The 22,025-nt window shown below is 31.8% G+C and overlaps 4 protein-coding genes across 5 annotated transcripts; 1 reads left to right on the top strand and 3 right to left on the bottom strand.

The window, feature by feature from the left end:
* Positions 1 to 329: 329 nt before the first annotated feature.
* LOC108469032 (dolichol-phosphate mannose synthase subunit 2) lies at positions 330 to 1,224 on the bottom strand. The gene is made up of 3 exons (XM_017769920.2): positions 1,053 to 1,224; positions 779 to 871; positions 330 to 681 (listed from the first exon to the last, which is right to left on the bottom strand). The coding sequence occupies exons 2-3, from the start codon at positions 866 to 868 to the stop codon at positions 529 to 531; spliced, it is 243 nt and encodes an 80-aa protein (XP_017625409.1). The 5' UTR covers positions 869 to 871; positions 1,053 to 1,224; the 3' UTR covers positions 330 to 528.
* A 721-nt stretch (positions 1,225 to 1,945) lies between these two features.
* On the bottom strand, positions 1,946 to 4,635 carry LOC108467708 (uncharacterized). The gene is made up of 2 exons (XM_017768448.2): positions 4,257 to 4,635; positions 1,946 to 2,758 (listed from the first exon to the last, which is right to left on the bottom strand). The coding sequence occupies exons 1-2, from the start codon at positions 4,385 to 4,387 to the stop codon at positions 2,296 to 2,298; spliced, it is 594 nt and encodes a 197-aa protein (XP_017623937.1). The 5' UTR covers positions 4,388 to 4,635; the 3' UTR covers positions 1,946 to 2,295.
* A 7,099-nt stretch (positions 4,636 to 11,734) lies between these two features.
* On the top strand, positions 11,735 to 13,226 carry LOC108467885 (uncharacterized). The gene is made up of 3 exons (XM_017768699.2): positions 11,735 to 12,281; positions 12,384 to 12,428; positions 12,528 to 13,226. The coding sequence occupies exons 1-3, from the start codon at positions 12,017 to 12,019 to the stop codon at positions 12,668 to 12,670; spliced, it is 453 nt and encodes a 150-aa protein (XP_017624188.1). The 5' UTR covers positions 11,735 to 12,016; the 3' UTR covers positions 12,671 to 13,226.
* Positions 13,227 to 17,458: 4,232 nt separating this feature from the next.
* On the bottom strand, positions 17,459 to 21,603 carry LOC108467792 (uncharacterized). Of its 2 annotated transcripts, XM_017768561.2 has the most exons (7): positions 21,255 to 21,603; positions 19,930 to 19,979; positions 19,475 to 19,554; positions 19,055 to 19,114; positions 18,500 to 18,599; positions 18,318 to 18,395; positions 17,659 to 17,798 (listed from the first exon to the last, which is right to left on the bottom strand). In XM_017768561.2, coding segments are annotated over exons 1-7 (453 nt in total). In that variant the 5' UTR covers positions 21,338 to 21,603; the 3' UTR covers positions 17,659 to 17,796. The 2 variants fall into 2 exon arrangements, with proteins under 2 accessions (XP_052887377.1, XP_017624050.2); XM_053031417.1 differs by lacking the exon at positions 18,318 to 18,395 and having other exon boundaries at positions 17,459 to 17,798; positions 21,255 to 21,585.
* Positions 21,604 to 22,025: the final 422 nt, after the last annotated feature.

The following is a 22,025-nucleotide window of genomic DNA, read 5'->3' as shown; positions in this document are numbered from 1 at the left end:
TTCTTCAACTATTACGAACATAATTATCCTGCTCATTATTCTAATATACAAGGATTTTTGTGCTCATTAGTCATTAAGGCCATGTGTAGAAGTCTCTAACGAATAACGATCTCTCAAAGCCTAATGGATTCAATGCAATGCAACTCAAAACATTGACAAAGAGAGAAGATCCCTAAACAGCTTCTCATGAAAATATATTTTAATTTGGACATTGAACAAGCCTACTAAAATACCAATAAACTGAGCAGGAAAAAACATGATGATGAGAAATGGAAAACTGAAAGACTTCAGGCTTTAGCCATTTCAGAAAGAAAGAAAAATACACTGGGTTCTCTGTAGCAGTTGTATATTAGACAGAAAAATCAAATAAAGTTGTCCTCAAATGCAACAATCTTTAACAAATTATGATGGCCTAAACACAAATTCTCATCTCAAAACTTAAATTCGAAGCAAAAATACATGGAAGAAAACAAGCAATGCTATACCCAAGGCATGTTTTATGCAGAGATGATAAAGTAGCATCAAGCTTCAAGCCTTCTTCTTCTTGGATTTGAGCAGCACGAGCCCAATAAAAATACAGAGGAGGCAAAGGAGCGCCACACCGGCACACACAGGGATCAGTATGGCATATTCCTGGGGTAGAAAATAGTTGTGGATGAAGTTATCACTGTCCACAAATGGCTGTCCAGAAATCAGAATCAATCAGCAGGTGATAAATAGGTCCTACTATTCAATTAAAATTGAAAAGTAAGTAGTACTATTAACATCAGATACTGACCAGGATGATGACCCAAAACGTATAATACGTGAATATTGATAGACTGGTAATAGATAATAGAAACCCAACTGCTCGATCCGCTAATTCCATTCTCTGATAATATCAAAACCCAATGATGTATAAGAAAAGTAATAACTATCTATATTTCCAGAATTCGTTAGCTTCCACAAGAATCTATGAATTGGGTCGCAAAACCAAATCCCCATGAAGCTTCTAAGATTTTAAGGTGCACAAATTAAGAGGGGAAAAGTTATCAGATAACAGGAGAAACTACCTTTGCAAGAGCACAGATTGGTAATTGCTAGCTTGGATTACAACGGTTCCGCGGCTGACGGTGACAAGATGAACGGAAAGAACGAAAGTCGATTATTTGAGTGGAGGCAAAAGATTAGGGGAAAATGCAGCGTAATTTTTATGCGACGACAGAATTGTTTTTTTTTTTTTTTTAGGTGAAATTCTCACATTAGTCACTGTACTATTCCTAAGTTATGGATTTAATCCATACAGTCTAATTTGATATAGTCGAGTTTAGAGATTTCAGTCCTCATCCAAATGGTAGCAATTAAATTTGATAGATCAAATTTTGTTATTAGTCTTATATTATTGTAAGATGTGAATTTGAACATTATTCTTCAATTTGATAAATTTTAGTGGCTAGAATTTGAAATTTCAATCCTTACACAAATGATAGGTTTCGTGAGTATTGTATGACAATGACAAGTTGACGTGGTATTACATATGATAATATATTTGCTAAGTAAGATTCTGAACAGAATTTAACTTAACAAAATTTGACTACTATCGTTTGAGTCAAACTGAAATTTCAAAATTAGAAAAGTACAAAAACTAAAATTCTACAAATTAAAAAACAAGGTCTAAATCTGTAACTTATGCATAGTACAGGGATTAATAGCAGAATATGACCATTATTTTATTATTATTAGGAATCTTCGGTTCTTGACTTAAAAATGATGATAAATATCGAATGTAGCCCCTGTAGCCTTTTGAAAATGTTGATTTCAAACCCCGAGAGTTTCGAAGTTTGTTCAATCAAAGGACAACCAATACCTCAGTTCTTCAGTCGATTTTGGTTTAAATGTAATTTAATGTAATAGGTACCAATCGGATGAAACTGAAAGTCCCTTTTAAACAAGATTGCTACTACAATTACATAAGATTGGTAATCAAATTTAAGTAAAATTCAACGTTATCACAAATAGTGTCCAAAGAAAATTTCCATATGGCAATGGCAAACCAAATGATTCACAGATCTTGTATAACATAACGACAATGTCATAACATCTGTGTTCTCCAAGCAACAGAATGCTGGAACATATAGACTCGAAAGAATCTACAAACGCAGATGACAAGTACATTTTATTGTCCCATGAACAGGCCAAACTCAAAAGCAATGTATCCTTTCAAGAAAACAATTTCCAGCACCAAACATACCCCCTTCCACGACCATAGGGGGTTTCTGAAGTCCACAAATGCAAACGGAAAAGAGTTTCAAATCTTCAGTTGTGCAGCATCCATTGCATTATATCCTTTCTAATAAGTCCTTCGCCTCGTGTGTAGTTCAACCTCAGTGTGTGAGGTCCATTGATGCTCAAATGCCTGTACTGAGTCATGTTTCCAGCAGCCTTTGGTGGCCGAATCATCATTGCAATTGTAGGGAGGGATTTAGACAGCATATACGTTGATGAACTAAAAAGACGTCTATCAGCTTCACCATTTCGTGGTGTCTGCAAGCTTCTAGGAGTTTTTGATGAGTTATTCACTTGCTTTGTGATGTTCATATTTGCACTGCCGGTACCATGGTGGGGTTTCTGGTGGCTTGGAGGTCGGATTTGGGCAGAAGGTTTCATTTTGTCAAGCCAGCGGAGGATCCAGTTACCAAGGTTCCTACCAACTTCCAAGTCTCTCTGTTGTATATTCTGGTGAACCTTGAGTGCTATGTCAAATACATCACGTGTTCGTCTGGTCACAGAAGAGAAACAGTTTCCGATTTAGAAGGGAAACAAAAAGAAAAATTAGAGAAGGTATTTTCGAGTCCACATCACAAGCAACCGATATTCAGGATTACATTATTGTCTATACATTAAACTCACTACCCAAATGTAAAAATGATGGAACATCATCACAAAATTAAAGTCACTTCAACATTGGTGAAACACTGAAACTCTTAGGAATAAAGCATAGATTACAAGAGTTAGTTCAGGTGTTTCACCCATATTTCTCTCCCTTAGAAGCAGTGAACTTGGTGGACGTTTAAATCATACAGTAAGGAAACCCGCGGCACTTTATACAGTCATCCTGCACCTACCTTATTAGCTAAAGAACCAAATCACTGAGGTTGTGCAGCATGCATAGATCTCAATTTAAAAACATGAAATATTTTGCAGCTTTTTTTAAGTACATATTTGCATGTAATTGGAAACACAAAGAAAAAGAAGAAAAGGTTAATTGATGTACTAAAAAGGAAAACATCACCTTCACACACTATAGCAACTTCATACAGATATTGGCACAAATCTTCATTTTCCACTTAAAAATAACTCTAACTATTCAACGATGACCTTCAGCTAAACATAGATTGTAATGAAAATGAGGCTTCATGAGGCCCAATCACAAGCTCAGCTAAATACCATGGGCATGTCTTGGGCGAAAAAGTTCAGCTGAATAATACTTGGAATTCATGGCGTTTACATAATTATCTCAAAACTACGGAGTTGGTTATAGGAAACATAAAATTCAGTAAAGGTTAGAACCAACAGTTGAACAAAACGAAATCAAACACAAATCAAAGAGAGAACATAAGAGAAGGAATGCTAAGCACTCCTTGAGTTCTACTACAGTTTCAAGTTATCCATAAGTGCACCTGGACCTTGAGGGCATTGCCAATTTTCTTAAGAGACTAAAGACAGGCACCAATAGTGCATATGAACAGTACCTGTCTCTCATGAGGCAGAACGATGAGCTCGGCTATAAATAAAAAAAGTAAGTCGTAAACATCCGATGCACCTGTATGTGCCATTTTGCATTTTCAATGAAAAATATATGGAAATAGACCCTAATTTGACAACAATGACCAGTTCTTACATGTAGAGACTTGAGCCCCAATCTTCCGATTATCTTTCTGAAGACATGAAAGCAATTTAAATTCCTAACTCCTGTAATCAAATCATCTAACAACTCCAAAACAAACACAAACACTGAAAATTTTATCCAACTTATTGGAAATGAAAGATTCATCAAGGCACTTCATCACAATCTAATACACATCCATTTGTCTCAATCCCTCAAGCCAAATGATGGATAGTACTAGTACAGCTAAATAGTATACAAAATATAATTCCCATGCTGATATTCAATAAAAGCAACCAAACCGATCAAGAATCAAAAAGAAATAACGCAATAGATAAATAAATAAAACACGGCCACTAAATTTAGGAGAGAAAGCGAGGAATCTTTTTACCTGTGAACAAATTGTCGAATCCTGGGACGCTTAGGGCTAATAATCCGACGCTGAATCTTCAAAGCAAGCCTGTAAGTTCGTTTAAGCCCCAAGAAATAAGCCGTCCCCAGTGTGATCTCCCACAACACCATTTTTCACTCTCTCTTGCACTCTTGACTTCCTTGTTTTCGATCTTCAAATATACATGGTTTTTTCAATGGGTATTTTTTATTTCTATTCGTATCTTTTCCAGCAAGTTAGCAAATTTGTTTTGGAGCCGCCAGAATTTTTCAATCTTGTGTGCTGCTATTGACGTTTTTCTTCTCAATTTAGATCTTTCTAGATTATATCATGGACCGACAAAAAGTTAACAATTTCGGCCCAATATTCAATTTTATGCTTTTGATATCTTAATTCTTTGTAACTCATTTTAAAGTGTAAAGCGTTGAAATTTTAATCCTATCATAAGATCAATTAATTTTAAAAATAAAATTATTCCAAATAATATAAGTCAGAACATATTGTTAGGCAATGAAGTCGAGAAGATCAATCTTTCAAATAATGAATGAAAATCCACGTGAGGTTAATTACTATACATTCATTTAATTATTTACATGTAATTTTGTCCATTAATTATGTGTATAGGTGAAATCATTCAAGTTGACACCACTTATATTAATTTTTTTAATCTAAATTCAAATCACTTATTAATTTTTGCAGCGTAATCAATTTATTATTTTTATTTGTATAAAAATTAATTCAAATTTATAAATACTAATATTTAAAATTTCTTTACATATATAAGTTGTACTATTAAAGTTATTTATGAGATTAGGAATGTTTTAATTTAGATTTTTATAATTTATCAAATTTTAAATTAGTAATGATAAAATTGTATTTTGATCTTTCTAAAAATAGTAAAAACTTGATTTAACCCTTTAAAATGATAAAATTTTGACTTAACTCTTTAAAATTATAAAGATATAAACTATTAAAATGATAAAATTATATTTTTACTATCATAAAAATATACAATTTAATTCTCTCCAAAAATTCAAGCTGCACCACTTATTCAATAGAAAAATAAATTAAATTTTAGACTAAACAATATAACAACCCTTTTCAATTCCAAATTAAGGTTATATAATAGGAACATATTTTTTATTACTTTTTTCACGTAAGAATTTAATATGTTTTTATACCCCACCCCAATAAGAACACATTGCAAGTCAAAAAGCTACTTGAGTAGTAAATTCATCAGTAACTGATCAAAAGATCACTCACAAGTCTTACTTTTCGTCATTATTATTTGGACGGGTACGAGCCATCTGATATCTCAATTCCTAGGCTTTCATTAGGGATGTGATGACATTGGTTACCAAATACTACGTGAGTTCAATCTCTCTATAGGGTCAAGTCAGAATAAATGACAATATTTTTCTTATCATAGACATCCTTATCTCATTGAAGATATTTACCCCACGCGTTTTGTAATGATAGTTAAATGACAAGTTTAGCACATTAGCATCATTTTACATGAAATCTAACCTATAAATACTTGCAGGAACGATAAAAAATGGATCAACTCTCAAAATATACTAAGTCTATACTCTGCCAACTTATCTTCAATACTTAGTCTACATACTCTCCTCTCCTTTATTTTTTGTAACTTTCGACTCTCCGTCTCAATTAGAAGAACCAATTTCACCACCACCATATCTTCTTTCATACTTCTCCCTTTTATCATTGCATCAACAATATTTTAATATCTTTTTAATAACTAAATACGCAGACTAAGTGAAGATAGAAAACATGATTTGAAATGTTGTCTGGCGAATTATATGTCTTTGAGATCGAACTAACAATTACAACTTTCATTAGCGAAACAAAAAATTTTAATTACGGATCTTCATGATGTATGTTACAAAACTAAAGCATGATTTGCATTGGATGCAATTAAAAAGATATCACATTGCAATCTTTATATTTTTTCTTCATATATTTTATTTATCTGGTTTTAAAACTATAAAGTTGATTGGGTTTATTATAAGAATCCATTTCTTCTGTAATCACTATAGCTTCATTGATTCATGGTTAGTTTTTGGTTGCTTTTTGAAGTGTTTGTAGAAAGTGTTTAGAAAAAGTTTGGTTTAAAATTTAAGTATTAGTAGGGGTAGAATTAGAAATAAATTTTGGGGACTGTAATTAATTTATATAAATTTTATTATAGTAAATTATAATTTTACCATTTTAATAATCAGTATCTTTATACTTTTTAAAGAATTAAATTAAAATTTTATCATTTTTGGGGGCCAAAGTGCAATTTTACTATTATTGATTTAAAATTTTATCAATTATAAATAGTCTAAATAAAAAAATTTCCCATTTTAAGGGAGTCGGACCCCTACTAGACCCCCTCACTCCGCCCCTGGTATTTAGTATTGCTCTCAATAGTGCTTTTGAAAAATAAAATACTCATTTTAGAAATGATTAGAGTTGTTCATGTGTTCAAGCTGGGTCAAGGCAAGTAAAAAATTTTAGGCCCATTTTTTAGTCTCGGGCCTGGCCTGAAAAATGGGCCTAAAATTTTACCCAATTTGGCCCGGATAAAAATGTTAAAACCCGAGCCCAGCTTGCACGTATTGAATTTTTTTATATAAAAAAAATTAAAATATAATACATCAAATATACTAAAAACATTAAAATAAATGTTTCTTAACAAATAGAAAAAATTAAAAGAAATACTTAAATAACATTAAGATAAGTGCAACTCAGCAAACAAATACCTCTACAATAGTAGAAAAATTAATAATAAAATAAGAGTTATACAATATCCAAATAATAACATCAAAATAGTATCAATATAATATCAAAATGATAGCAAAATAACGAAAAAATAGTAAAAAAAAGCAATAATTTTTTTTTTTTTGCAAATTGGGATCAGGTCGAGCCCAAACAAAAAAAAGCTTATCAAAGGCCCGGCCCATTTAGAAAACGGATCTTATTTTTTGTCCAAGCCTCTTTTTTAGGACCTATAGTCCCACTTTTTAGGCGGACCTTCAAGTTGGATTGAATGGTCTGGCCCATGGATAACTCTAGACATGATGTTGTGAAGTAAAAAATACACATTTAAATAATGTTCAAATTCGTTAATATTATGATATTTTAATAAAGATATAAAAAATAATTTATTGTAACTCATTATTAATATTTCAATATATGAAATATAAATTTAAAATATTTGTAAGTAATTAATATTAATTATTTTTAAAATTTAATTGAATATATAATTTATGTTTTAATTATTATAAAATATAATTATTATAAATTTAAATATATAATTTTATATATTTAAAATAAATTTTAATTGAAAAATAATTATATACTTAATATAAATATTACATAATTATATTCGAATATAAATAAGGGTTAAATATGTCATATTAGCTCTAAAATTGCTTTTGGGTTCAAATGTATTTTTAAAAGTATTTTTGAATTAAAAATTATCTCTTTAGTATTACTTATGACTTCAAAAGCACTTTTAAGAGTAATGAGAATATGAAAAGTAATTATGAAATAAATTAAATGACTAATGATAATTTCATACTTCTCCAAATCGTGCTTGCATTCGGATGTAGATTATTATTAAAGGTGTTTATAAATAAATCAAATTATACATTATTAATATATCATTGTTTTCAGAATAGGACCGAATCAATCGAAAATCAGTTAAGATATTAGTCCGAAATAAAGGGTTAGATCAATTGATTTAAGCTTCAGTACGAACTGATTGAATCAATTTTCTCTATTTTTAAAATTATTTAATTAAACTGATAATTTAACTAATTTGTAACAGCAATTTAGTTATGAAACCTTCAAATAAACATTACACATAAATTCAATAAATTATCAATGTAAATGGGACCAAAAATATTGATTTCTTAAAAGAAAGGAGATGATAATAATTACAACTACCAAAGAACTAAAGAGTGTATTAAAAGGCTTCTATTGCTATAAGTCCCTATAAATAGAATCCACTTGCTATAATGCCCCAAATGCTCATCGTGGTTTTGCGTGAGTTTAACTCTATTGTTATGACAATAAAGACCACTTCACGCGTTGATTTTATTGAAGAAAAATAAAAATCTCCTCATTCTTATTGTATATTTGAAGGTTAAATTCTATGAGAGAGCTTCTGTAACTGTAAACACCAATTCAAATTAATCTTCTTTTATTAAATAAATCAATTTGGTTCCTATATTATTAGAAAATTTAAATAAGTTTAAATTCAAGGGCGAAGTCATAAAAATTTTTAGAGAGTTAAAGTGTTAAGATTTTAACCCGATTAAGTAACGAATAAAAAAATAGCAGAATAAATTGAGAAATTGAACACACAAATTTAACGTCGAAAACCCCTCCAAAGAGGATAAAAAACCACGAGCAAAGATAATTTTACTATAATGGCAAAAGAATGAAAAATACAAAAGATGGAGATAAAAACTAAACCCCGAAAACCCAAAAACCCAAAAACAAAAAACCCACAAAACGTAAACACAAAATTCCCTAAATGTGTTATGAGTTCTAATCTCTAATGGATGTCAATTCTAAAGGTGTAAAAGAGCCTATTTCTAGGCTAAATTCATAAGTCAAATAATAATAAAATAATTTAAACTAATCAGTGTTTGATTGAAACAAGTAAATAGAGTTTCACTGAAATATTATTTCTCAAATTTGACTGAAAATAGGAGTCATATTTAACAAATCTCCACCTTGACTCATATTTCCACAACGCCATCTTTGCCAAAGCCCGCCACGAGCCTATCTTGAACTATGCAGGGAATTAACTGAGTCGAATTTGTGCTTAGAAACTGGAAGACTTTTAGCCTTCAACTTGTACACTGTCAAATCAAAACTAACCCGGGTCTGATTTTCACGAACACAGTGCCCTAACTTTTCAAAACCTGCATCCAAAAGAGAACCTCTCTTCAACGAAACGGTCATACCTTTTTCCCTCCTATGACCAAGTTGCCTCCGCTCCAAACAAGTTGACTTTAACTCCGTAACAGATGAAGGACATCCGATTTCACCGGTCACTGTAGAACCTTCCAGAATATAAAGACTGCCGGTTCTTTTACCTTTTAACAAAACGAGAGCTCCACGAGATACTTTAATACCGCTCGACTCAATGTTGATTGTGCATCCTTTCAAGTCTAAAATACTTAAGGAGATGAGATTCTTTCGTAAATCAGGTACATACCTGACATCTGAGAATGTCTTAATCGTCCCATTGTGCATCTTAATTCTAACAGTACCAATACCAATTACCTTACTAGATGAATCGTTTCCCATGCGCACAAATCCACCTTCAATCTAACTGTATGTGGAGAACCATTCTCTATTGGGACACATGTGGAAAGGACATCCTGAATCTAGGATCCACTCGGACATGAGCTTGGTGTTATCACTTGTTGACACTAACAAGAAATCATCCCCATTTTCATCGGCCAAATTAGCACCAGCTACATCTTCCTCGTTACTCTCAGCAGCTTTTTTATTTCGCAGTTTATAACAATCTGCTTTGACGTGACCTAACTTTTTACAATGGCGACACCTTTTATCTCGTTTCTTTGATGCTACCAAAACGGAAGCTTGCCTATCTGTCTTGCTATCCAAATGAAGCTCATTGTCGAGTTTGTCTCTACTCAACAAATGACCCTTCACATCTTCGAACGAGAGTTTGTCTCTTCCATAAATCAGGGTCTCCCTGAAAGACTTGTATGAAGGAGGTAAAGAGTACAATAATAGCATAGCCCGATCTTCATCGTCAATATAAACCTCAACATTCTTTAAATCATTTAAAAGAGTAATGAATTGACTGATGTGATCTCTAAGAAGCTCACCTTCGTTCATGCGAAACGTAAATAGGCGTTGTTTCAACATTAAACGGTTAGCCAGAGACTTAGTCACATAAAGAGTTTCTAACCTTTTCCACAAGGCAGATGAGGTTTTCTCCATCAATACCTCCTACAATACCGTATTCATGAGGCACAACTGGATTGCAGATAAAGCCTTTTCATCAAACTCTTCCCATTCTGTTTTATTTAGATTCTCAGGCTTTTTCCCGATAACAACCTTTTTCAAGCCTGATTGAACTAGAATTGCCATCATCCGAACTTGCCACAGATTGAAATTTGTCTCACCATCGAACTTCTCAATTTCAAACCTTGTTGTTGCCATCTCTGAACGGGCTGATTTATGAAAACTGAACTAGCTCTGATACCACTTGTTCGGATTTTAACCTGATTAAGTAACGAACAAGAAAATAACAGAATAAATTGAGAAATTGAACACACAAATTTAACATGGAAAAACCCCTCCAAAGAGGATAAAAAACCACGAGCAAAGATAATTTTACTATAATGGCAAAAGAACGAAGCGTACAAAAGATGGAGATAAAAACTAAACCCCGAAAACCAGAAAACAAAGAACCCACAAAACGTAAACACAAAATTCTCTAAATGTGTTATGAGTTCTAATCTCTAATGGATGTCAATTCTAAGGGTGTAAAAGAGTCTATTTATAGGCTAAATTCATAAGTCACATAATAATAAAATAATTTAAACTAATCAGTGTTTGATTGAAACAAGTAAACAGAGTTTAACTGAAATATTATTTCTCAAATTTGACTGAAAATAGAAGTCATATTTAACATAAAGTGTAAATTTTTCTTTATTAATTTAAAATTTTAAAAGGTTAAAATAGAAAATTTTTCCATTTTAGAGGACTGCACTGCTAGCCCCTAGGTCTACCCCTATTTAAATTGTAATGATTTAATATTTATTATATAAAAAGTATCTTGAATTTTTTTTCAATTTGCAATTCAATTTTAAACAAAATTTTTATTTACAAAACTATAAAAAATTCCAAAAACATCAACATTATTAAGTGGTAAATAATATTTTTTAACAGTAAATATTTTAATTGATATTGTTTAATTTTTTATTAGTACAAAGATTAAGAATAGAAAGACTAAATTGATGAAATCCTTATAATAGAGAGATGTTTAAGATACAATCACCTATATTTTAAACCATGTTAAGTTTTAATGAGTAGAATTATAAATATAATCTAGTGAATATAATCAGAAAATTAAAGTATATCTTGCCTGAGCTCACACATAATACTATTAAATCAAAATAAAATTTGAAGTAAAATTCATACATAATTTATATAAAAATACTCAAATTTAAAATTGCTTTAATATTTTCATTAAATCAATATGTTAGAGACATAAGTAAAAATTATTTAGATATAAAATTTAAAAATGATTTATTTATGTATAATGTAAAATAAAATCTAAAGAAATGTACTGAAAATGTAAAAATTCATTTAAAAAAAAAGTAAGTTGAAGAAATTTATATAATTTAAATAGACAAAAAGATGAAAGATGATAAAGATTTGTACATCATTTATTAGAATAAAGAGTAAGGTCCACAATTGGTGAAACGAATAATTCTACTACCCATATTTTAGAAAAGGCAATAAGCTCCCCTCAACACAACAAAAAGAGCGCTCAAATCAATATCTTATTGCCCTTTATAAAAGATGATTAAAATCGGATTAATTAATGCTTAAGTGGTAAGACTGCTACACTACTAAACAGCGAAGTAAAAGACCAAGTCGCCTATCCCTTAAAGAAGATACTCAAACCCTCAACTAATCCTCATTTTCACTAACCAGTAACCAACCTTTGTCTCTTTCTCCGCTTTTCTGTTTAGAGCATGCAGAGACAATCCTTAGGTTCGCCAAGATCCAAACTTCGCATCCATGGCGGAGAAGAGAGTTCCGTCTCCGAAGATCAGAAACGCCAAGTAATCATCGATGATGATGACAGCAAAGACATCAGGCCTCGTCGATTGTCCTTCTCTCCAACGTCGTCGTTGACATCGCCTCCTAAGCCTGAGAAGTTCATTCACTTAATTCCTCTTCTCACTCTCCTTTGCTTCCTCATTCTTTATCTAAATTCTCACAGTCCTTCACAATCTGGTATGCTTTTTTCGGTGTCAATCAACGTACGGATAAAGTTGACAAGCGAGGTTATTCAGGTTTAATATTCACAGTTTGTTCTTTTGGATTTATTTGTTTCAGATTTGGCTGAATTTAATGGATTTAAGCATCCCTCAAAGCATTCAGGTATAATGCAGCTTGAATTCACCTTCCTTTTTCTATTTTTTTTTTGAAATTTGCGGTTTTTATTCTTGTTATCTCCTTTTGTGCTCTCGTTTTTTGCAGACTCAACTGCAATCGGCCATGTTGACCATTTTATTGATTCTCGGAAAGGCGATGTTTTGGGGATTCGAAGCCTAAAGAACTTGCAAGAACTTGATAAAAACGTCTCAAAATCTCGCCTCCACAGGAAAATAGCCGATTTCTAGGCAGCCGTGTCTCGGTTTATCCTTCTCTCTATCTCTCCCCCGTCGCTCGTTCATGGCCGCCTTGTCAAGCAGACCATAAGCCCACACGTGTCGGTCACACTTGCACGTGCGAGCATTTTGTGCAAAAAAATTGTTTTGTCTATCGTGTAAAATTAAATTGCATGTTAAATTCTTAGGTTGTGAAGCAACTAGCTTAGCTGGCGCTGCGTGGTGGCCCTTGTTCAGTTATTTTATTATTATTATTTTGTTGAAATAAATTACATGAGGGTTGCTTTGAAAAAGTATTTTCAGATTAAAGAAATCAAATAAGCTAAAGTGCGCGATGGAAGGCGCGAGTTAGCGATAGAGGCGGCCGGAGTGAGCGGCAGGAGTTTGGGATCCAGCTGGGAATAAGGAGCGTCATAGTGCATAGCATATTGATTGCTCAAACGGTGATACTGATAATCTTATTCTTGATTTGATTGCATTTTTTTTTCTGTGAACATACTCAAAGCTATGTGTGTAATTAAATGGGTGATAAGTGTTATAATTTCAGAATTGCTTGGGTTATTGACGATATTTAAGTTCCTTTGTTTTCTTTTCCTAATATTTCAATGTGTTTATAAACATTTTTGAAATAATTGTACTGAGAGAACGTGTTGTCTTAACTGGGTTGAAGATTGTTTGGAAGCGATAGCGATGCAATTGCGACGTCATTAATAAGGTACAGAAATTGTCGGTTGTCACGGACGCGGGTGGGTGAGTCCAATTGGTTCAATCCACCTTGTATTCCCTCCCCTTTTCCACTTCACCCTTTCTGGGCTAGAAAGAAAAAAAAGACGGGAGGAATAATGAGATGAAAGATAAGATGAGACGCATGCTCGATGGTGATGACCACGTGCCGCCCCTACATATTACGCAAAACCAGGTGTACCCTTCCTACGTAGAGGTTTGATAATTTATTTGGTTCTTTGTCCCCATCCTCACCTCACCTTTCGCATTTGGGGCCCCCCCAACTTTAGTTACCTAGCCTCCCACAATCATCATATAACACCAAAAACCAAGTTATCACATTTTTCTCTTATATGTCGTCAAACTTTCAATTTCTTTGCTCTTAAAAATATTGGTTTGGATAAGGGCTTTTAAGTCGAATTTTTAATATTTATTTTATTTTTTTATGATAAATTGAAGAAAAATTTACATCAAAGTAAACTAAACAAGAACACCACTAGTTTTGTCTTGTTGACTAGACATCAAAAACTTGCAACCTTAATCGTCATCTTAAGTTCAACTTGACTGGACAATTAATTCTATAGGAAAAATTTAAGGTAGTCATTCTCGAATCTTTTCTTTCAATCCAAATGCAGCTATAACAATTTCTTTTTTTTTTTTTTAAATTTCTTTTAAAGATACAACATATATGGATTGTCCCATGCTGGTTGTAAAATGGCATCCAATTTAGATAGTTGAATCTATTTTTACAGTTTTTTTTTTCATCATTTCAAAATAATGATAAAATTTATTTTTATAAAATCATAATTGAATCATGATTGCTGAATAAGGGATAGTATCCAATAAATTTTGCATCACATATTTATTTAAATACAATTATTGAGACAACGATAAATAAAGTGAGACTATTAGATCGTATCATAAAAATTGTGCGTTATATCACATAATTGATATTTTTCTTCACAGTGACTTTAAAATAGTGGGATGTAGGTAATGATAATACTCTGAAAACAATGTAGTGCGGAGAGGATGCTAGTGGGATCCGCCAGGCCCTGCATCAGTGGACTATAAAGTCTTGGTCTCGTGACTCGATATATTATCTTTTTTACAGGTTGTTTTGACTTTTTGTTGTTTTTCTTGTTGGTAGGATTAATTAAGCTTAAGTTTCCTGGAGAATTCAGTTATTCTATTATTAAATAGATTAATTTAACTATTATATTATTAAAAAATATATTTAAATTGTAATAAAATTAATATTTATTGTATAAAAAATATGTTGAAAATTATTTTTAATTTCAATACAATTTTAAATAAAAATTTTATTTACAGAACCATAAAATTTTAAAACTATCAACTCTATAAATGATATTTTTAAATGGCAATTTTCATTATATTTCAATTTGATTTTATTTAAATTTTTAATAATATAATAGTTAAAGTCATTCATTTAATAATATAAGAACTAATTTAATCATGTCTCTATCATAGAGGTAGTTATCAAATATATTCATTGATTATTTAATCTCTAGCTGTTTGCATACGCTCTATTGTCCTCCCCCACCGTCATCGTTGTTAAAAAAGCTTAAGGCCTAATTTAAGAATATTTTTCAAAAGTATTTTTGAAAAAAAAAATTTTTTGGGGAGAAACTAAAGTTTTCGGCTTCTAGAAAAAGTGATTTTGAGCTAATTTTTGTAATGGGAGAAACAATTTTTTTTTTCTAAAAAAATAGCTTATTTAAGAATTTTTTTATTTCAAAAGTGTTTTTGAGAAATATTTCTAAACTAGGCCTAAGACTAAACTTAAAAGCCGAGAAAAACAAGACAGATTGAATTTACTAGTCATGCGAATTTGAATTTTTAAATTTGAATTTGAATTTTATTTTTAGAAATAAATATATTGTTTAAAATTGAAAATTATTAATAATGGAAATCCATAGCACCACTTAATTTTTATTATCTCATCATTCTTTTAATTTTCTTCTAATTTGAGAATGACAACTTTATATTAATGCATGAGTTGGTAAGTTAGAGAAAGGCAAACTTAACAACCTATTAATTTCATTGCTCTTTTTGGTTTCAAGTCATCCATCAAATTAAATCACTAGTGATGAAACCACGTGCTTTTGTGGGTTTGATTGAGAGAGTATGAAATTACTAATAAGAACAAGGAATGCTAATTAATCCGAATAAATTTTGATCCATTATTAAACTTTGTGGGATTAGAATCGTTTTGTTTTGGAAATATATTTATGCTTATTTTGGGACTTAGATAAACTTCCATAGCGGTATGCATGCAATCAATTAAGTCCAAATATGCAAATCTTTCTTCCATTTGGAATTCATAGTCTTGAGATGCCAATGTTTGGTAACCACTATTTGTTTATAGAAATCAGAAATGGTAGTTGCTTGTAGCTGGTAATATTTGGTTGGTGGTCCTTATAGTTTTTGAGTTTCCTTTTTCCGGCTAAAATTTTTTGCAATAGCTTTCCTCAAGTTCCTTTCTTTTTCCCTTAATGACCGATGGGAGTGGTTGGGTAACCAGAGGAGCCACCGGATGTAAGGGATATGGATATAAGCTCACCTAAGATTGATCATTAATTCTTCAAGGATACCTTACCAAACAATTGGGCAAATACTTCTACTGTATTGATTCGGAAAAGTGAAATTTTGGAGCTTGAAGAGAAAGTAGAGAAATACATAGTACATATATAATGGTGAAAGGGATCTTTTATTTAGACTTGGTAATGTTGTTGAAGAGACTAAATTTTTTGAGCATTTCAATGCCGAGGGTCAGTGAGTAAGGTCTTCCATTGGAAGGGAGATGTTAGTGTTGGCAGCTGCAGATACCGTCGACACAAATGTTGTGGCCCAGTGGACAAGGTTTAGGTTTACAATAAGCATGGTTGGAACACACCATCCTTGAACAGCCAATCCAGACTTCGAATAGTGGAAATATTATACTCAATTTTAGCTTTGAGATTTTTTCTCCCAACTCTGAGGAGAGCCCAAAGAGATTCATGTAGTTTATCGAGAGCGCCTAAGGTCCACCAAAGAAATGTTTTATCATTTTAGCCTTGGTGGGGTTCGAATCTATGCCCTTATAAAGGAACACCAATATTTGGGATACATCGAATACAATACTTCTACTATTTAAAACTTGGACCCACTACAGCAAAACTGACTTTTAACGGCGTTTTTTAAGGCCTTTAGGCGCTTTTACAAGCACCACAAAAAACGCCGCTATAAATGGCGCCACAAAAGTTTGCGGCGTTTATTTTAAAAAACGACGCTAAAGGTCATGGCCTTTAGCGGCGCTTTTCCCACAAATGCCGCTAAATGTCATGGCCTTTAGCGGCGCTTTTCCTACAAACGACGCTAAATGTCATGGCCTTTAGCGGCGCTTTTCCCACAAACGACGCTAAAAGTCATGGCCTTTAGCGGCGCTTTTCCCACAAACGCCGCTAAATGTCATGGCCTTTAGCGGCGCTTTTCCTACAAACGCCGCTAAAGATCATGTCCTTTAGCGGCGCTTTTCCCAATGTCATAAATTCAAAAAAATATATAAAATATTATAAAGGTCATGAAAAATATAAAAATAATTCCATGATATAAATATAAAATTTTCTATTAAAATTCATTATCAAATTAAATTTTCTATTAAAATTTTAACTTTAAAACTAAATACAAAAATTAATGAATTTAAATTTAGAATTTAAAATAATAAATTAATAACACAATTAAAATCCAAAAGTTAGAACTCAAATTATCTTAAATATTAAAATAAAAATAAAAATTTAGAATCAAAACTAAAATAAATAATAAAAACTAGATTAAATATAAAATATCAATAAAATAAGATATTATAATGAAGTTACTTAAATGAAATAAGGACTTAAATCATAACCATGTAAAATATAAGATTTGAGTATCCATTCCCATGTGAAATATCAACATTGATTATTTAAGTGGTAATGAATATTCTCTTTTCTAAGTCAAAATTACAATTCATGTTTTTCTTCTTTCAACTCAAATAAAAAAATGTTGAAAACAAAACAATTAAATAAAAAAATAGAATAATTAGTTGACACGAGATTATTATTAAATATATGCAAATATACAAGTAGACTATTACAAAACTGGGTGTAGTTTTTGATCAATCTTACTGCAGGTTCTAACTATAATCTGCTTAACTAACATACAAACATAAGGCACTCTAATACTTTTTTGCACATTAAATATCTGAAACTCACACCTGAATTTGGATTCAGAGCACATACGGTGTCAACTGCATGTTGATCAATATCATTCTTATTCGTTGCTGCAATGCCTCCCATATGCATTTGTAGAGGTAGGAGCCAGCCATTATGTGCCTTCTGCAAATTGTTCTTGGACTGCAATCTAGTGTAGTTGGTTTTTCCTGTTCCATTTGCCACCAGTCAAAACATAAAAGAGCTATATTATGGTAACTCCATCAGCTTACACAATAAATTATAGCTCGTATGTTTCAAAGGTATGATTCAATCAGTGGAGATTTTGGTAAAATAACAGTCATTGAGAAGGCAAATTGATGATAAATTAGATAGGAGCAGAGAATATATACTATATTTTATCTGAACAAATGTTCCTTTCTTCAAATATATTGGAATGAATAATGATTAATTTGCATCATCAACGCTATTGAAAATCCAATTTTAGGGCTATGGCATGTTTACATAACATTTCTCTTATTCTATTTTATAGAGCAACTACACGTGCAAAGAGTGATAAAACGAAAAAAATGTTATTAAAAGGTTATTATCATAAAAAATAATTGTACAAAATCTTATAACTATAAGCCCGCATCCAAACAATCAAATGAAGTTGCAAATTGAACATTCAATTCAATCCACCAACAGTCCCTGATAATATATCTGTAAATAAATAGTGATATACTTACATTCAAGAGAACCAATAATATCCATGATCAATTCGTCTCCAAATATTTTCTCAAAAATTTGAGCACTATTGAGCAAAACTGTAAGATAACCAATAACATAAATCATGGATCCATGAATCAGTCATAAATTCAAGCACGTCTTAATAAAGAAAAAGAGCATTTAAGCGAAAAAGTGTACTAACTTATCCCCTTGACTATTTTAAATATCATGTGAAGACCATCCATATTTTCCAAGTCTTCACAAATTCTGAATAGCTCCATCAGCTTCTGGAAGAAATCTTGCTGCATTGAGATCAAACTCAATTTAGCACATCTGAACATTTAGAATCAACACAATAGAAAGTCAAGACAAATACTAAACCATAAGTTTGAAACAGAAACAAAGAAAACCAGGAAACCAAATAATAGAAAGCATAGGGAAAAAATTAAAAATAACCAAGAAATAAAGCTCATAGTTACATGTAGAAGAAATATGCAACATGTTTGATATTTCTCCCATATGACATGGAAGATCACTGAGAACACAAAAGCTCAGAGAGTTGATAAGCCAGAGGAAACCAAATTATTACCTTGATAGCACAGCCACAACTGATAACTTAATGTGGCTGAATACCAACATTATCAATGGTTAAGTGACTGGCAGTTAACCACCGAATACTAAACTGCACAAGATCTATATACAGAAGATATTAAAGAAGATATTAACATGCATAAGCAAGGTTTTCAAAGAAGCATACATCATTCAATATTAGTTCTGTCAGCCGCATCTGATCAGCAATGCCACTCTCAGTCACAGTCTGCAGGGAAAATTGATGAACAAAATGAAAAAAATATTTAGACAGGTATACCTGAGCAGACTAATTTGAAGAAGCTTTCCAAAAAATATAAGCAGATCATACAGAAAATATAGAAACTACTAAAAGAAAACAAAAATAGACAACCTACTCCAGATTACAAGTAATTATAACATAAGCTGAAATAATTATAATCAAGACTAGCATAAAATAAATAACAACTTCAAATAATAAATAAGGAAGAAAATCATTGAGTGAAAACTTCCAATATGTTTGAAAAGGAAAGAACTCCAGGAATCACACCAAGCAACAAAAATAAACTTAAACAGAATGTAATCCAGAAAACGACTTGTTCATTAGAACCTTGAGGATTATTGCGAGAGTAGAAAGCTCCACAGCTGGCAACTCCCTCAACTCACTATTCATTGAGTGAAATGTTTCACCTGCGGTAATAATATATGAGACAATTGTTATTCATCAGGGTATTTCAAAATTGCTCAATGACAAGTTCGATACTATGCCTAATATAAATACATTGCATACTCTAAGAAAACAATCATTCTGTGCATCATGGCTGAAGCTATGGCCACTAAACAAAAGAAGCCCGTTTAATAAAGGTCTGCCTACATCTAAGGCAGAAGACAAATACATTATTTGATTAACAAAACTAATTCTCTTTACAAATTTTCTAGTTTCTAGAACTTAAGTCTTTGTTTGGACAAGATTGACCAAGGGAGTTAACCATTTACACAGATCTAATGTTTAATCAACTTCAGTGGAGAGTTAACTTCAAGGGTTTCCAAAAAAAACAAACTTACTGTTGAGAGAACTGAAATGTATATTTCGTTGCACATTACAGATGTGGTCCCTGTGATAGAGAAAAAGGATTAGTAGAGGGGTGATGAAAGGGAAATAAAGGTTGATGTCATAAACTTCCAGCACAGTGAACTGTAAGAAAAATGATATAAAATTTGAGATCAAAAGCATTCAATGACAATTAACTCTCTGAATTTATACGTAAATAATTTGACCAAAAGAAAAGGAGAGAAGAGTTAAATAGCATTCAAAGACTCATACAAAATTCAAGAAACAAACATCAGAGACTGAAAATGGTGTTGGTCTGGTGTATCAGAGGATATCATTAAAACACTGCACAGTCCCACAACATGAAGTTAGACCTTAAGCTGCTATCTGAGCCATTCTACTCGTAAGAATATATGATTTTCTTATGATTTGACCCAAAAATGTAGAAAATATTTAAATAGCATTCCCTTTCTTTGATATTCAATATATATACATAAGGAAAAAAAATTATGCTTTAAAATAATTATTAATAACTATTGAACAATGCATGCTCTCAAGGATTAAGATTGCGAACTACCACCACCAACGATCTCAGTACAGAGTTGGGCAGGGTAACAAAGAAAGTGTGTCAACGAGAAGAAGATTCGCCGAATGGGAGTGATGTAACCACGGATTAGGAGGTTGCTCGAGTCTCCTTCAAAGATAATGTGCAGAGTAAAGGTGTCGGATTTGAGAATAAAAAGTTAGTTACTAAAGATGATGGTTTTGTTCTCCATATCAAAAGCTGTATATTTTACAAACTAAACACACAAAATTGGAACTAAATCATTGGAATATTTGCTAATATAACAAAACCAAACCAAACCCAGGACAAAGGGTAACATCACCAACTTAAAGTTAGACATAAGAAACAGTCTAGACAGTAAAAACAAGGCCACTCCCAAGACTTAAGTAACCCAACTAAAAAAAAAAAAACATTTCTTATATCCTTTTGCTTCCAACCCCATCATCATTGATTTGATGTGAGAGATGAGAGAAACTAAAGGGACAAAAAATTTGGAGAAATCAAAGGTGAAGGGAGAATCACGCCTTACTAACGAGGCAAAATATACATACAGCGAGGAGAACTTGAGATGAAAAGAGAAGAAAACGAAATTGATTTGCAGAGAGGCGAGAGGGAGAGAAAGGGGATGATGGTAGGAGGAAGATGATGATAGACGAACAAGAAAAGACTCTTCAACTAAATGAACAAAAATAATTAGGGTGTAATAACGATAATTGGGAGCCCTTTTCCACACCTAGAAGCAACAATAGAAACAAAACTATCGAGCCCTTTTACTGATTGGTTGTGGCAGTAGAGACCGACGGCGATGCAGCAGAGGGGTTAGTCGAGCGCGATGCACTAGGTGGTCCGGTCGGCATCTTCGGTGGCAAATGGGCTGGGAACTTGGGGATGAAAATTTAGGGATTAAAGGAGAAGAGGGGGAATTGGGGAAATTTTGTTAAGGGAAAGAAGAACAGCTATCGGAAGCACTTGGAATAAATTGGATGAACCTAAAACGATGGAGTTTTTTTTAACAAAACGCCGCTAATTTCACTCCTTGAAACGGGAACGTCTAAATTCAATTAAATTTTTTTGCGGCGGTTTTTTAAAAAACACCGCTAAAGGTGGTCTATTGCGGTGTTTATATGCTAGCCTCGCTAACTCATTAAAGCATAAAAATAAGACCTTATTTAATTTGTTATAATTTGGTCCTATCCAAAATAAATAATTACCTGTTTATATCAATCTGTTATTTTATTTATTTATTTTTAATAAATAATTTGTTATAATTTTAAAATATTAAAATTAATATTATCTCTTTTATAATTATATAAGAGATTATTTAATATATAAATTAAAAATACTAATTAATCTAAACCTTAAACCTTTAATTATAGTCTCCAAACCCTAAATCATAAAACATAAACCATCAACCTTAAAAGAATAAAAAAACACTCTATAAAACAAGTTGGAACAAAAACAACACTTATTTAGAAGCAAAAAAAAAAAAAGAGTTGCAACTTTTTAATAAGAAGATTGATTTACAAATAAAGGAAAATTCACTGT

Source organism: Gossypium arboreum, chromosome 8 (assembly GCF_025698485.1).
Source record: "Gossypium arboreum isolate Shixiya-1 chromosome 8, ASM2569848v2, whole genome shotgun sequence".
In the NCBI taxonomy this organism is placed as follows: domain Eukaryota; kingdom Viridiplantae; phylum Streptophyta; class Magnoliopsida; order Malvales; family Malvaceae; genus Gossypium; species Gossypium arboreum.
Note: the sequence above shows the minus strand (reverse complement) of the source record. Positions and strands in the feature narration are given on the sequence as shown.